The sequence below is a fragment of the Alligator sinensis genome, unplaced genomic scaffold, assembly GCF_000455745.1.
Source record: "Alligator sinensis unplaced genomic scaffold, ASM45574v1 scaffold358_1, whole genome shotgun sequence".
Lineage (NCBI taxonomy): Eukaryota > Metazoa > Chordata > Crocodylia > Alligatoridae > Alligator > Alligator sinensis.
The window spans coordinates 1,370,583-1,386,071 of record NW_005842121.1 but is presented as its reverse complement, the minus strand read 5'-3'; the positions used below and the strand labels follow the sequence as shown (position 1 = coordinate 1,386,071).

General features: G+C 43.0%; 1 protein-coding gene across 1 annotated transcript in view; it reads left to right on the top strand.

Annotated features, from left to right (window-relative positions):
* The window catches only part of TOGARAM1 (TOG array regulator of axonemal microtubules 1), a gene marked incomplete at its 5' end in the record, with an annotated part of 59,332 nt that extends 46,195 nt beyond the window's left edge, over positions 1–13,137 (top strand). Inside the window, 7 exons of the mRNA XM_014520482.2 lie at positions 835–993; positions 2,079–2,205; positions 2,972–3,090; positions 6,676–6,865; positions 8,116–8,335; positions 10,392–10,478; positions 11,919–13,137. Coding sequence (XP_014375968.1) covers positions 835–993; positions 2,079–2,205; positions 2,972–3,090; positions 6,676–6,865; positions 8,116–8,335; positions 10,392–10,478; positions 11,919–12,172 — 1,156 coding nt within the window. The remainder of the gene's footprint in view (positions 1–834; positions 994–2,078; positions 2,206–2,971; positions 3,091–6,675; positions 6,866–8,115; positions 8,336–10,391; positions 10,479–11,918) is intronic.
* Between the last annotated feature and the right edge of the window lie 2,352 nt (positions 13,138–15,489).

The window sequence follows — 15,489 nt, the reverse complement described above, 5'->3', positions numbered from 1 at the left end:
TGCTTAGGCCTGGTAAGGTGTATAAACACAATTCTTGAGAATGTATGGCTGGGTATTCAAACTGGGATTTGTGTGCAGCATGCTGTCCCCAGTATCAGTGTTTTTATCTAGGAGCTAAACTCATTCAGGTGTACAGACTTGCTTGCCCAAAAATCATTGTGTCTTAATTTGCAGATGTAGTCCCAGTTGTAGTAAGAAGTTCTGCAAACTGAGTCAGACTTTTGTGATTTATTTTCATGAATTTAGTCACTTAGAGATACCACCCATGGTGGAAAAATAGACCTGAGTGCGATTTTTAGAGGCTGATAAAGATATTAATCTATATTCTTTGGTGCTTTATTTAGAATATGAATCAGCACATCATTTGTTGTCACAGGTGGAAAATACACATTTTACAGTTTATTTTTAATATAAAGTTTTTAATTAGTTCTCCTTTGCTTTAAAAGGAGCACTTCAGGGACACTCAAAAATAAAACGTTCTGCCTCAATTTGCAACCTTGCAGTTGCAGTATTTTGTGCATGGAAGAGGACCAGACAGTGCAAATGACTAAACAAAAGTGATATTTATTTTTATCTTTTATTATGCATTCCTGTGTACATGTGGTATGTATTTCTGTGTACAAAGGAAATTAATTTAGCAGTAAATGTCCTGTGTCTGTTTCCAGTCCATAGTATCTTTATGTACAAAACTAGAATGCCCATCTAAATTTCAGTAGGCCAGTAGAGCAGTTGCATCTTGTGTGGTTTATGCATCTATGCACCCTCATTGGAAAAGGGAGCAAATATCATGATTTAGGTGTTCCTTTATCCATCCTTTTCTGCTTTTTTTTCTAGTCACTTGCACACAGCGGTGAGACGATGTACAGCCCAACACTTATCAGATGTGGTGGAACGAATGGGACCAGGACGGATACTCTCGGGAATTAAGGATGTTACCGACAGGATTTTCCCTGCTATTGCCAAGTTTGCACAGGATGGCTCACAAGAAACAAGGTCAGTAGATAGAAGCCTAGCTTAGGTAAGTCAGTAGATAGGAGCCTAGACCATTATGCAAGCGGCAAGGATTTTGTGCGTGCGCTCTCTTTTATTGGACCAGCTGTATAGTTGGGAGGGATACAGACAAATTTTGGGGTACCAAGGAAAAAAGCAGGCACAGCCTGAGCTTAGCAGTAGATTGAACAGATCTATAAAGTTCTGTTATTTAGCTTGGGCTGTGTCTGTTTTTTCTCAGACCTGAGGAAGGGTACTTTGTGTCCAAAAACTTGTCTGTATCCCTCCCAGCCATAGAGTTGGTCCAGTAAAAGGTATTATGCACAGAAATATTTGCCTCTCACATATTTACTGGACCATCATGGCTACAACCTCACAATTAACCATTCCAAATCGAAACTAGACTGTTTTCATTCTTTAACTTGGTGGAATTAACCTGTTCTCACCCAAATCACTACTCTTGAGTGTAGCTGCTGTGCAGGAATAGGAGGGGTTTGAGGTACATTAATATTAGAAAAGTTTTCCCTTGTTATAAAATATGTATTGAAAGGAACTCCTCTTGTGATAAATTAGATACATAGGAATGGTCCAAATTAGCCTAACGCAGGGGTCAGTAACATATGGTCTGTGGACCTGGAGGCCTTTGCCTGTGCTTGTGCGCATGCTGTGGCCAGGCAGCAAGGAGTTACACTACAACTGGGCAGCTGGAAGCTGCACCTGCACTGCTGCTTCTTTGCCCAGCGCCCCCATTTCCTGGCTGCAGCATGGGCAGGGAGATAAGAGATGGGGAGAAGAGGCAGCAGTGAGCTCACAGCTTTTAGCTATCCAGTCCTGGCATAACTCCCCACCAGCTGGAAACTGTGCCACTGTTGTGGGGCTGGGGAAGTGGTAGCAGCAGTGCAGGCACAGTTCTTAGCTGTCTGGCTTCAGCATAGGCAAGGCAAAGCCCCCCACTGCTGATGTGCCAGTAAAGACACCTGGCCCATGTCGAACAACAGCCAGGTTGTTCTGGCCTGTGGCTTGTTAAAGGTTGCCAGCCACTGGCCTAATTTTTCTAGATCCAAGTATAATGGTTTGCTTTTTTGTAGGTACTATGGTCGAAAGATGCTGTTCAGTCTGATGACTCACCCGGATTTCGACAAAATGCTTGAAAAGTATGTGCCGTCCAAGGATTTGCCTTACATTAAGGAGTCTGTTAGCAATCTACGTCAAAAGGTATGCGGAAAATGCTTTGATTTAATTAATGGATCAGGAAGCTATATTAGGTCTGCTGGATATGAAGTGCAACCAGAGGGTCTACAAAGAATGGAAAAAGGGGTGGATTTGCAAAAAACGCTGTGTCTTAGAAGTCAAGAAGGGTAGAGATAGAGTGAGTTATGTCCCAAATTAAGATGAGTTAGACCTTGGAAAGGCTATCAAAAGAAATAGCAAAAGACTCTTCAGCCATGTAAATCAAACAGAATAGATTGGTTAGGGGAAAAGTCTGGTAACTTTCTCTCCTGAAAATTTAGCTCTGGATTAGGAATTTCAGCAGATCAGGTAGTGCTGGTCTGTGGGTTTATTTGTGACAACTTTGAGTTGCTGCTTAATATGCACATTGGTATGGAAACAAGAGAGATGAGGAGGGAGAAATTTAAAAAAGAAGTGCAGAGCTGAAGTGCCAGTGTTGAAATGTCTGTGCTGCTTAATTGAATGTCTTTGGTGTTGTAAGTAGAGTAAATTTACAATCTAGCATCTTTGCTATGGCCTTGATGTTAATACTAGGAATAAGTGGTAATTTTATTTTGAATTGTAAAATTTGAATGCCATTGCATAAGCAGATGAGTTATATAAATGAGAAGACACAGCAGAAACCTAATTGATAACTGCTTCTGTGGCAAAGCTGAACTGTCTGCTGCTGTTGGGAGAGCAACTGTTACGCTTGTCATTAGAGAGCCAACAAAATCACAGTATGCTACTGGATCATTTTCATTATATGTAGGGCCTGGGAGAGATGCCTCTAGATACACCATCAGCCAAAGGAAGACGTTCTCATGCTGGGAGTGTTGGACATTCTCGGTCATCATCTACTTCCAGAGATGCTCTGAATGTCACTGAAAGGTAGACCTGTTTTACTAAATCTCCTACAAGCAGTGTAAATAATTTGCAATTAAGTATTCTGTGCTTCTCCTAATTATTCTAAATTCCTATTATGCTAAAGTCTGTTCTTTCAGCTGTCATGAACTCTAGTGAGATTATTCCCTGTTCTGTCGACATCCCTGGAATACCATCAGTATGTGGCAGTATTATCACATAACAAAAAAGGGAGCTTGCATCTATTTAAGCCACTTGCTATATTAATCATGATAATACTGACTCTTGTTTTACTGGACAATAATTAAGCTTCTGTGCTGGCATGTAGGGAATTAAAAAATAATTGCTTACGTTCCAGCCTTGCACATTTAAGCTCATGCCTAACTTCTTTCACTGGAAATTGCTCACGTGAGTAAAATTAGGCTGGGATGGGGGTGGGGGTGGGGGAGTCCTTAGCCTTGTTTCATATACACAGTTCCTGAGGTTGCTGTCAGATCAAAACTTTGGTCATTCAGAGGCAGACAAGGTTCCTTGGGTGAATCTGATATCTTTTATTAGACCAACCCAAATAGTTGGAAAATAATTATTAGGCAAGCTTTCGGGTTCAAAAACCCTTCGTCCCAGTTGGAGTAAGCAGGTCTGCAATTTGAGTCAGAAACAAATGAAACTTGTACTGATGCGGGAGGGTACAGTTTGAAATGCAAAGTGTGTGAAGCAAATTGCAGGTAGAAGCAAGCAATCCCAGAACTCCTTTGAATCTATATAAAACTGTAACAAGCCAATTATTTGACATTCACTCTTGAATACCTAGTCAAGCCTACACTTCAACCTGGAGCAAATAATACATATGCAAGAAACCTCGCCATTTCAGGAAAAAATGCAGTGAATACTCTGTAACAGTGGTTCTCAGTCTTTTTAGACTTGAGGCACTCTTGTTGGACTCAAGGCACTCCCCCACAACTTTTGCAAATTAAGCAGCACCCCATTTCAAGACTAATTTATTTATTACAGTGCTTACCTCCTTGCAGAGGCGCTGGGCAGTGTGGGTGGCGCTGTGGCCAGGCAGCTTACCTTCAAACATCTCCTTGTTTCCTCATACCTCCCAACACCCTTCAAACGATCTCTTGGCACCGTGTTAGAATCACGGTTTTGTAGAGAAAACTTTGCTCGTGCTGCAGTGTGCTACGTGCCAGGGAGCAGCCTTACCTTTAAATCTTTGTTTACAAATTTGGGTGACAAAGGTAACTGCACTGATGTAAGAGACTTTTGTAAGGTGTTTAACTTAGTACTTTCTTGGTTGATTAAAACAACAGGATCCGTTGATGTTTTGAAATAGTAATGTTAAGTGAATTTGTAACTGGCTAACTGACAGATCTCAAAAAGTAGTCACCAGTCAGGAATCATCATTGCTAAGGGGCTTCCTCGGAGATTAGTACTAGATTTGATGCTATTCACCGTTGTAATCAGCGATCTGGAATTAAATTCAAAATTGCTGCTGATTAAATTTTTGAATGATGTGAAGACCAGGAGAAGAGCTGCTGCTGCTGAGAACAGGTCCCATCAAGTTGCAGGTTTTAATGCAGTCAGCAGGCTGTTGTGGCAGAATGGGAGACTGTATCTAGGAAAGCACTGACTCTAAGGATGCGTCCTTAGATGAACGTGGCCGTTTGTTTCCCTGGAGACAAGAAGCAATGGCAGACTTTGTACCACTGCTGCTTGTCCCCAGGGAGCACCCATGCCCTCCATGCTCTGGTGTGCAGCAGGTTACCCGGGTGGGGTGGGGGAGGCAGGGGCCAGCACAGTTGCTGGCCCTAGCAGTCTTACCTGAGATCCTGGGGGCCTCCTGGGGCAGCAGCTGTGGCAGGAAGACTGGCCGGCAGCCAGAGTGTGGCTCCAGCTGGCCAAGATCCAGTTTTGGGTGGCGTGTGCCGCCGCCATGTGTGCCACCCTGCCTTTTTATGGCATGGGTTTTTTTGACCCCGGGATCTTCCCCGCTCCCCCCACTGCAAAGTAGTAGCGTAGGGAACAACCGCATACGCGGTGTGTGGCACTGCGGACGGGTCTACAGCGCCACATACCTTCCATTTATAAACGGGGGTAATGAGTAGTAGCAGGAAAGTGTTTTTACCTTCATATGTGTAGTAACGAGACCAGTACTGAAATAATACTTACAGCACCAGGATAGCAAATGTTGAAAACAGTGTTGGAAAATTGGTGAGAGTGTAGAAAAGAGCCACAAAGTGCTTTGAGGGCTAGAAGAAATGCTTTACTGTGAGAGATTTTAAGAGCTCAGGCTGTTTGTAGTTTACTGAAGAGATTGAGAGGTGACTCGATTACAGTGTATGAGGACCTTTCCAGAGAAGAAACACCAGGCTCTCTAAAGGATCCTTTAATCTAGTGAAAAAATGCATAAGTGGGAGCTGAAGCCTAACGAATTCAGTTTGGATAAAAGGCAGAAAGTTTTAACAGTTGAGAGGATTAACTGCTGGAACCGGACTATTGAGTGAAGTGGTGCATTCTTCATCTTGTATGTCTTCAGGTCGGGATGCCTTCCACAGGATTTGGTTTAATCGAACACAAACTACTGGGCTCAATACAGAAGAATCTGCTCCAAGGGAAATGTAATGGGATATGATATACGCCATCTCTTTTCAGACTCATTTAGCCACCTCTTTTCTTTCCCAAAACCCCATTCCTCAGGAGAGGAGGAGCTTCATGTACTACATGTTTCCAAAGTTTTACTTTACTGCACTGAGAGAGGAAAATACTAAGATGCTCTTCCAGTTTATACCTGGCTGGTGACTGTTGCAAGGGTCAGGCCATCACATCACAAAAGATATCTAAGTGGCTAACATACTTGTATCGCATTGTACTACCCATGTGCTCCTCCTACTCAATGTTAAGGTAACATCAAGCAAGATCCCTTGCCTGCTTGATAGTGTGCTGTTACCCAAGATCTGCACGGTGGCATAGTAGATGCACTGACCAGAGCAGATGCCAAGTTTGGGAGAGTATTACTGATGCAAATTGTATTAATCTCTCCACCCTCCAAGGCTACAACTTGTCTGTCACCTTCAGGGGGATTTGCACGCACTCAAAGAAGGAATGGTTACTTATTTTACAGTAAATCGGTCTTTGAGTTGTCAGTGTGGATTGCACGACCTGTTCTCTATCTCTCCTGGCAAGTCCTGAACTAGCATGAACTTTTAGCTGTGAGGGAACTGAGAGAGTCCCATCCATTCCACCCTGAGTGCCCTGGCAGGGATGAGTGAGGAGTCCCAGGACGTGTTGCATGGGGCCCAGACAGACAGTGCTATTCAAAGGAAGCCAGAGTTGCACACGTGACAGAGATGCACTGGTGGTAGAATCTGTGAAACCTCGTTACTGTGGTATAAATAACCATTCTTTGAAAAAAAAAAACCAACAAACTTTCAAATGCCCAAAAATAAACTTTGATAAGAAGTGTTTCTATTTAATATTGATATGTTTACATCTATTTAATATTGATATTTTTACATCTAAGAGACTTGAGTGCGTGTAGATGTAGGATTACTGTTTTAGCTTCTCTGGGTGTTCAGTGAATAACAATGATACTTTTTTTCTTTCCAACAGGGAGATTACAGAAGCCCGTGAAATTATAAGAAAACCAATTCCTCGTAACTCTCTAGAAAGTGCAGAGTATGTTACGGCCATAACAGGTTTACTGAATGCAAAAGATTTCCGTGATAGAATTAATGGCATTAAGCAACTGTTTTTGGACACCGAGAACAATCAAGACCTCATTGTTGCAAACATTATTAAGGTAATTATATATACACAAACATTTTCTTTGAGAGACCTGACTCTCCTTGGTACAAAGTCTCAATAATAGTAATGTTCTGCTCTAAAGATGCCCAGTGTCACAAACCTTGGTTTGTTCTTTTATTAAGAAAATGTGACAAACAGGAGAGTAACAGAGCAAGTGAGGAGGAGGTCAGGTATGGCTTAAGGAAGAGATAAAGAAAGTATACAAATAGTGGGAATTGATTGGGGAATAAGAGAAGCTTAAGGTAGAGGTGGAAAAAGAATAAGGGGTTGGAAGGCCTGGGGAAGACCAGGGACATGACTGCAGAATAAATTACAGAATGAATGTGGGCCATTTTTCTAACACCTATTGTTTTATTCTCATCTTAATCGCAGGTTAGCTCTTTCTGTTTATTTCTAAAAAATCCTTAGTTACCAGTTTAGAATTGTTTATCTTCCTTCCATTATAGTTTCTCTGTATGTATAAGTGTTCATCTTTTATCAAATCTGGTTTTAGGGTGCTGTAGACTCTATGAATCTAAACCAGAGGTCACTAATTAATGGCTCATGGGAGCTATTGGATCCAGCCCTTATTGCTGGGGGGGCTTTGGTATAGAGAATTCTTCCTTTTATCTGTTTTACATAGTTCTGGAAACCCCTATTCCCTCATGTTTGGAGGAGGAGAGGCTTATTTCTAGTTTGTATGAAGGTAATAACTATTTCCAATGCGCTGGGGAATGCAGTTTTATAGTGAAAAATAGCATTACAGAATAGATTGCATTGAAACTCAGTAGAAGCCCTGCAGGGCCTTGGGACATCCAGTGTTTTTATCAGTGATCTCAAAGAAAAGTAATATTGGTAGAATTTGCAGCTGCAATCCTAGACTGCCACAGAGGACTTGCAGATGAAACATGTTTCTCAAAATGCTACAGGAGGGAGACACCCTACTTTTCTTGTGCTAAGTATAGTTCTGTCACAGCGAGCGGCTTGTTTAACAAATATGAGTAGAACAGAAAATGCAGTTGATTGGACTGAAAGTTACAGGTGGTTAGCGTAATTTTGTTATGTCATGTAGGATGGACTACAGTAAATATGGATGTAAATAGATGAATTGAATGAACATGCCATTTGAAAATACCAAGCATCTATTATTTGGTAAAAGGATACCGTGTCAGTGTATTGCACATCAGAGTTTGTTGTGATAAGCTGCAGAAATTGGATAACTCTGATGCCTGAGTAAATCAAGCTCTTCTTTGCTTACTTTTTCAGATCTTTGATGCTTTCAAGTCTCGCTTACATGATTCCAACAGCAAAGTAAATCAGGTGGCTCTGGAGACAATGTACAAGATGATTCCTTTGTTGAAAGACAACTTATCACCTGTTATCAATATGTTAATTCCAGCCATTGTAGACAACAACCTGAACTCCAAGAATCCAGGGATCTATGCTGCTGCCACAAACGTCATCCAGGCTCTTTGTCAACATTTAGGTAATTAACTCGCAGTGCTGACAGAAGTAATGTTTTGTCATGCGATAGGCCACCTGAAAGCACTCTACAGCCATGTCTTGACAGAAGTCCATGGCTGTAGAGCACTTTAAAACTGCCCAATCATGCGACAAATGGACCCTCATTACATGCAGGTTCAGGTGAGCGCCCTCCAAAGCGGAGCACCTTCATTAACTCCTGTCAGTGCGTGCCAGAAGCAGAGCTGGGCTCATGCAGTCCAGCCCTGCTCCTGATGCTGTCTTCAGGATGGGAGTCGGGGAAGGGAGGGGAGGAAGCCCTAACACCAAGTTATGGGGCAAAGTTAACACACGGGAGGGCAGGGAGCAGATACAGGCCAATCTGGACAGGTTGGATCAATGGGCAGAATGAAACAGGATGCAATTCAACAAAGACAAATGCAAGGTACTCCACCTAGGGAGGAGGAATCCCCAGCATATGTATAGGCTGGGGGATGACCTCAGCAGCTGAGAGGGATCTTGGAGTCATAGTTGATTCCAAGATGAACATCAGTGTAACAAAGCCATCAAGAAAGCCAATCGCACCTTGTCGTGCATTAGCAGATGCATGACCAGCAGATTGAGGGAGGTGATGCTCCCCCTCTATGTGGCATTGGTCAGGCTGCAGTTGGAGTACTGTGTCCAGTTCTGGGCACCGCACTTCAAGAGGGATGAGGAGAATCTGGAGAGGTTTCAGAGGGCTACTCGTGTGATTAATGGCCTAAGGGATCTGGATCTCTTCAGCTTTCACAAGAGACGGCTGAGGGGTGACCTTGTAGCTGCCTATACGTTTATCAAGGGGGACAACAGAGAATTGGAGATGTGCTATTTACCAGAGCACCCCTAGGAGTAACTGGGAATAATGGGTACAAACTAGTGGAGAGTAGATTCAGGTTAGGCATTACGAAGAAATTTTTCACAGTAAGGGTGGCCAGAATCTGGAACAGGCTGCCAAGGGAGGTGGTACTCTCACCTAACTTGGAGGTCTTCAAGAGGAGGCTAGGGAGGCACCTGGCTGGGGGCGTCTGACCTCAGCCCTCTTTCCTGCCTGGGGCAGGGGGTCGGACATGATGATCCTTCGGGGTCCCTTCCAACTCTGCAATCTAGGAATCTACGAAAGCTTGGTCTGGGGTTTGCCCAGCCTGTGCTGGGGGGAGGAGGGGAGAGAGGATGGATTCCTCCTGGACCCAATGGAGAATGTCTGTTGGGTTTGGGGGGGTTGCTGTAACACACAGTGCTTGGTTCATTCTTTTATTAAGAAAATCAGACAAACAGCAGAGTAACAGAGCAAGTGAGGAGGAGGTCAGGCTTAAAGAAGACATAAAGTGTAAAAAGAGTGGGAACTGAATGGGGAATAAGAGAAGCTTATTGTTTGTCAGTGCCCGTTGTTTGAAGGAGCCAGTCTTTATGACATGGTTTCTACCAGGCTCTTGTATTTTGGTTGGAAGGTAGGCAAGGAGAGGTTTTAGGTGAGTTCAGTAGGAATCAGTTCTGATGGCTGTTAGGAAGTTTGGAAGGAAAGGAGTTGCTCATTTCCAATGGCATAGATTTGCACTGGTTAGGCTGTTTGCCCAGTCTAATACAGCTAAACTAGTGCAGAAATGCTGACTTAATCTGGCTTTCCTAACTTCACACAATGCCTGATTCTGCAAACTGAGGAGCTCTTGGAGAAAGAAGCTGAGTGCCCATAGCAGTGTAGTAACAGCACTGAAGCTTTAACATACTTTTTCTGTTAAGCAGCTATCAACCTAGTTCACCAGGTAGTAATGTAGAGGTTTGCTTAATCTGCTATGAACATTTCTGATTGGAGTTCATGTGGTGGTCAGGCCTTACGAAAAGTCAGTCCCCTAATAGCTCTTCATAAAACTTCACCAGCTTAAAGTACTTCTTTGAGCTTAAAGAAAAAGAGACTTCCTGCCTTAATTAAATAAAGTTTGCATAATGCAATTCAAGTTAGTATTTTTAGACTGAAAAACTGAAGACTTTCTAAAGTAATTTGCTTATTTTAATGGTCTTTATCATCTTTTATTCCTTGAATTTAGATAATTCTTTGCTTCTCCAACCGTTTTGCACAAAGGCCCAGTTTTTGAATGGAAAAGCTAAACAAGACATGACCGAAAAGCTTGCTGGTAAATTTACATCTTGCTTTGCAACTTTACATTTATGTGTATTCCAGCCTGATTGACCAAACTGACCTCAAGATGCTTGAGGTTATGTTCATATTTCAGGTTATTTAGCAAGAGCCCACCACAATAGCAGCAGGGTTGCATACTGCAAATCTGTTCTTTAGTCAAAAAGAGTTTGAGCGTGCCTTGTGCTCCTGACACGAAGCTTAGTACTGTTAGACCAAAAATTACATGCTTGAGGTGGCTGTATATTTGCCTTAACGATAGGATAATACTTATGCTGACAGAGTTAGTTTCATGTTGGATTGGGCTGTAAGTATTTGCCTAACAGAAATGGATTGTCACCTTGGTTGTAAACCTGCACCTTGGTCAGTGCAGGAACCCCGTGTCTGTGTCACAAGTCGGAGGATTGGGACCTGCAGAAGAGATTGAGGGGCTCTGCCTGCTACCCCTCAGTGAATTTTTGGGGTAATTTTAATGCTCCCTGATTAGAGTTCTCAAACTACGATCTCCCATCAAGGTATCTGGTTTATTAAGACGCAAAGCACAGTGTAATACTGGCCTCAGAAAATTCCTCCATCCACCCCAGGAAGACTGACAGGGCTGCAGTTAACATTAAAGGCCTGGCAAACCCTGTTTCAAGGGCTTCAGTTTATATTCATGTATGTTTTTTAGCATAATATAAGCTTTGGCATTTTAGGGTTTAGGATTTTAGTAGCATAATATATGTTTTTAAAAGGATGTACTGTATGGTTGCACCTGGACTTGACAGCTTGGGGAGAAAGAGACTTGTAATTCACTTGTGCTGGGTTGAGTTGTGTTCTGTGTAGACTCAAGAGAGTCTACACCTTCCCACAAATATTGTCTAAATAGTCTGTTCACAAGCTGGATAAAAAATGCAGAGATAATAGTAATGTGTAGTGAACATATATTAATTTTGCTGTCCATAATTAATGGCAAGCTATTTCACATTTAGCTTGCAACCAGACACAAAATTGGTGCCCTCAATTTTCACGTTCAGATGGAGAAGATAGCATCTTTTGGAGTGTCTTTGTTGTGATTCCCCATCACTTTTCTTAGCTTAGCAATACAGCTTTCCAGTCCATTAGCACACTTTTAGTATTGCACAGTATTACATTTTCTGTCACCTGCAGCAAAAGTTCAATAACTGTGTCCATATCCTTTCAAATGAAAGAGAAGTAGTGAAGCAGATGTTATATAAGCTTCATCAACAGAGGGTAGTGAAGCCATTAGATAAAAGCATTTTATACATCTATTAAATGGTTTAAAATCACTGATGGTAAAATTTAGGAATGACACAAGGTTTGGAAAAGGGGTAAATAATGGTCAGACACACAGACTAAGCCTTTTATTATATTAGAATGCAAGCAGTATACTAAGCCTTGGTAATGACAGTTTTTGTTGTTCTCTTAATTTTTTCAGATATCGTTACGGAGTTATACCCACGGAAACCTCATGCTGTGGAGCAGAAAGTTTTAGTTGTCCTATGGCATGTCTTAGGAAACATGACAAATAGTGGCTCTCTGCCTGGAGCTGGAGGAAATATGCGGACAGCTACAGCTAAATTAACAAGAGCGCTTTTTGCACAAATGGGTCAAAGTCTGTTAATTCAGGCTGCATCTCAACCCCCACACATCAAAAAGAGCTTGGAAGAATTTCTTGAAATGGCTACCTAAAATAAATAATGTGTATGTGTGTGCACGTACGTGTGTAAATCAGTCAATCCATAGACTGAGACAGACTGACAACTGTTTACATGAACGCAAGTGGAACAATTCTAAAGTTGCTTTTTCACAGTGCCTGCACTTTGCACGTAGAAAACTAGAATGGCTGCTTTTTCGACAACCCGTAGAACACATCGCTGTCCTGTACCAGCACACGTACACCAAATCAGTATAACACTCATGAACTCTCTTCACCGGTGTTGCTTGCAGGTCACATGGAAGTATCTAACACGTTTAAAGAGAAGTCAGTCCTGCTCATTTGCACTCTTTAGAGATTACAGCACAGCACCCTGTATGGAATGTAATAGATACAAGATTTGTAATGAATAATATACTTTTTATCATGTAATCATGTTCTGACATGTTTTTCACTTAGCCTTACTTATGTAAGTGGGGGGGAAAAAAAAACAAAACTCTTGAGTTGTATATGGTACCAAGAACAGGGTTTTGTGTGATATTTGTGGAAGAACACGTGTTTCTTAAATCAGTCCACTTATATAATTGTGCAGTATTAGCTTGCTATTGCTGTTGTTACATGGATGTAACATTTGCTTGACAGTTGGGCATAATCATCTGCACACTATTGTAAAATTTTAACAGGCTATAATAAAGCATGATGACCAAAATTTTTAGGAAACAAATAATTTTTACAGAAGTACCCATTTGTCTTAAAAAGAATTCCATGCTTTGAATATAACTTCCATATTTTTGTGTGAAAACACTAAATTTTATTGTTCTGTCCGACACTTAAAATAGTGTTATCTCTCAGCCCAGCTGTGTAATACTCAGCAACGTAGTGCCAGGTCTTCTCTAGCTTTCCTCAGAATTCCTCAGCTCTAAGTACTGTACTCATTTTAAAAAGAAAAAAAGAATATTATAACAATAAATGGATTTATTTCTGTAAAGGTGTGGCAGATGGCTTTTTTCTCCCCCTCACAAACTTTCTAACTTTTTTGACAGCAAACTACTGGTGGAGAAGACCAGTTTTGTTTGGAAAGCTCATGTTTGCTCAGTAAGCGTAGGGCAAGGGGGGGTTCAGCTTGAAGCAAGGGATGCTTTTGTGGGCAATAGCCTCACAGTAAGGGTAAAAACAGACAACCAGTTTAATGCAGCGCTGATTGGTCTGGGATATGACTGGCACCAAAACAGATGTGGCAGAGTCATTTACACACAGGACTTCACCGGCGGTTAACCGGAACTAGTCACAATTGTTCCAAGGCAAAGCGTCAATTCGGGTAATTCACAAACACTTCATGTGGGACAATGGACTGGTCTATCTGTGCAGTTTGCTGCTAAATTAAATGCTCAAATCCAAATCAGGTCAGCTGTTTTTAGCCCAAGAACATAAGAACTACATTCACTAGATCAGACCATAGGTCCATCTTGCCCAGTCTTGTGCGTCTCACAGGGGCAGAGAGCGAATGTTTAAAGGGAGAGAGAATTGGGTTTGACCAGAGCTTCTTTTCACCGTTCCTTTCTTGCTTGCGGCCTCCAGCATTGAAAGTTTAGGAAGTTGTGATTCAGAGGCAGTGCCCGTTACTCCCGTGCTCCACAGCTACTGATGCTCCTCGCCGCCAAGACGTGTCCAGCCCCTCGCTTCTACCACACCCGGTGGCAATGATTTCCATACTCGTTCCATGCTGCATGAGAGAGAACTTCCTTCTGTTAGTTTTAAACTCACTAATGTCATTGTCACGGCTACTTCTTGTGAGAGACAGCAAATAATAAATCCCTGTTTACTTTTTCTGGGGGAACCAGTGGGTTGAGAGAGAGAAAGCTTGAGAGATGGGAGTTTCCTCGCTACTAATGTATGTTTATTCAGCAGACAGCGCACGTTCTTAGACTAAGCAATGCACTAGTTACTTGCAAATGTGTCTTGCTCCCTATCCTGTTGCTTAAGCAGCTCCGGGTCTCTGGGACGTTCAGAGGCATATTCTAGTAGTTCAGAAACCCAGCAGTCCCTTGGTCCTTTTAGTCCAATGACCCTTTGCTCCCAAATGGTTTTATATCTTTTGTTCCCTGCATATGCATTATTTTTGCTGCTACTCCTGGCAACTTGCAGACTACTAGTAGGATTTCTAGTGGGCATATTCCTCAAACTGAGAAAACCTTTTCTAGTTCCTAAAAATGAGAAAACATAATAGGTTTCTAGTGGGCATGTTCCGAAAACCTTCGAGGCACAAACGCATCTCTACCCGCACCCGTTTCTGGTTGCACCTTACCCCATCCCCACTCTCTCCATTCCTCTCCCCACTCATTGCCAATGCTGATGCTTTGTCAAAACGCGTGGCTGTTTCCTGGGCCGTGCCCTTCCAACGCCTCACCGGAGCGGGCAGCAGGTCGTTGGTTGTAGCCGTGTTGGTCGAAGGACACGGGCATGCCAGGGTCTTTGGGTAGATGTGATGTCTTTTACTAGGTAGTAAAAGTTCTAAGTAGTTGGAAAGAGCTCTGAGAACAGCAGACTCCCCGTGTCTGAAGAAGGGCGATTGCACCCGAATGCTTGCCGAGAACTTTTTCCCCGACGACTCAGTTGGTCAAATAAAAGATATCACACCTACCGGAAGAAGCTTGCTTGCAAGATTTCAGGCGCAGAGGAGAACGGTAGTGTCTCCCAATGCTTGGGGAAGGGTGTTTGTGCCTGAAAGCTTGCAAATAACTTTTCCCTAACTGTTTAGTTGGCATAATAAACGACATGGCATTTACTCAACGATTGCCAGCTGTGTTTTATCGTCCCAGCTCTGTCCTGGCCTGATCCTTGCTGCCTTTCTCTGGGCCTTCCCCCGCTCTTCTGCCCCCGCCCCGGGCTGCGGGGACCATATGGGGCACGGGCTCTCCGCTGTGGATGCCCTGACAGCTCGCCAAGAGGAAATGTTTCCAACTATTTCAGTTGATTTAATAAAAGATACCGGATTGACCCAAAGACCCGTGTCTGCCGGTGTCCTTAGACCAACACGGCTACAACCTACATCCCTAAAAGTACAGCATGACACCTCCAACATGGTTTCAGCCTCACCGCTGGAGGGGCTGGACACGCTTGCATGGCTGGGGAATGTGGTTTTCCATTTATTTATTTTGTTGGGTAACTTTTTTTTTCTTTTGTCCATGGGGCAACACGTGTTCCCCTAATTTTTTTTGGAGGGGGGGGACACGTGTATCGAGCCCCAGCCCGGCAGCCCTCGGCGGTGGCTGCGCCTGGGCCGCGCCGCACGTGCCACCCGCTCCATGGGCGCCGGCGCGCGGCCCCTCGGCGCATGCGCTCGCTGAGACCC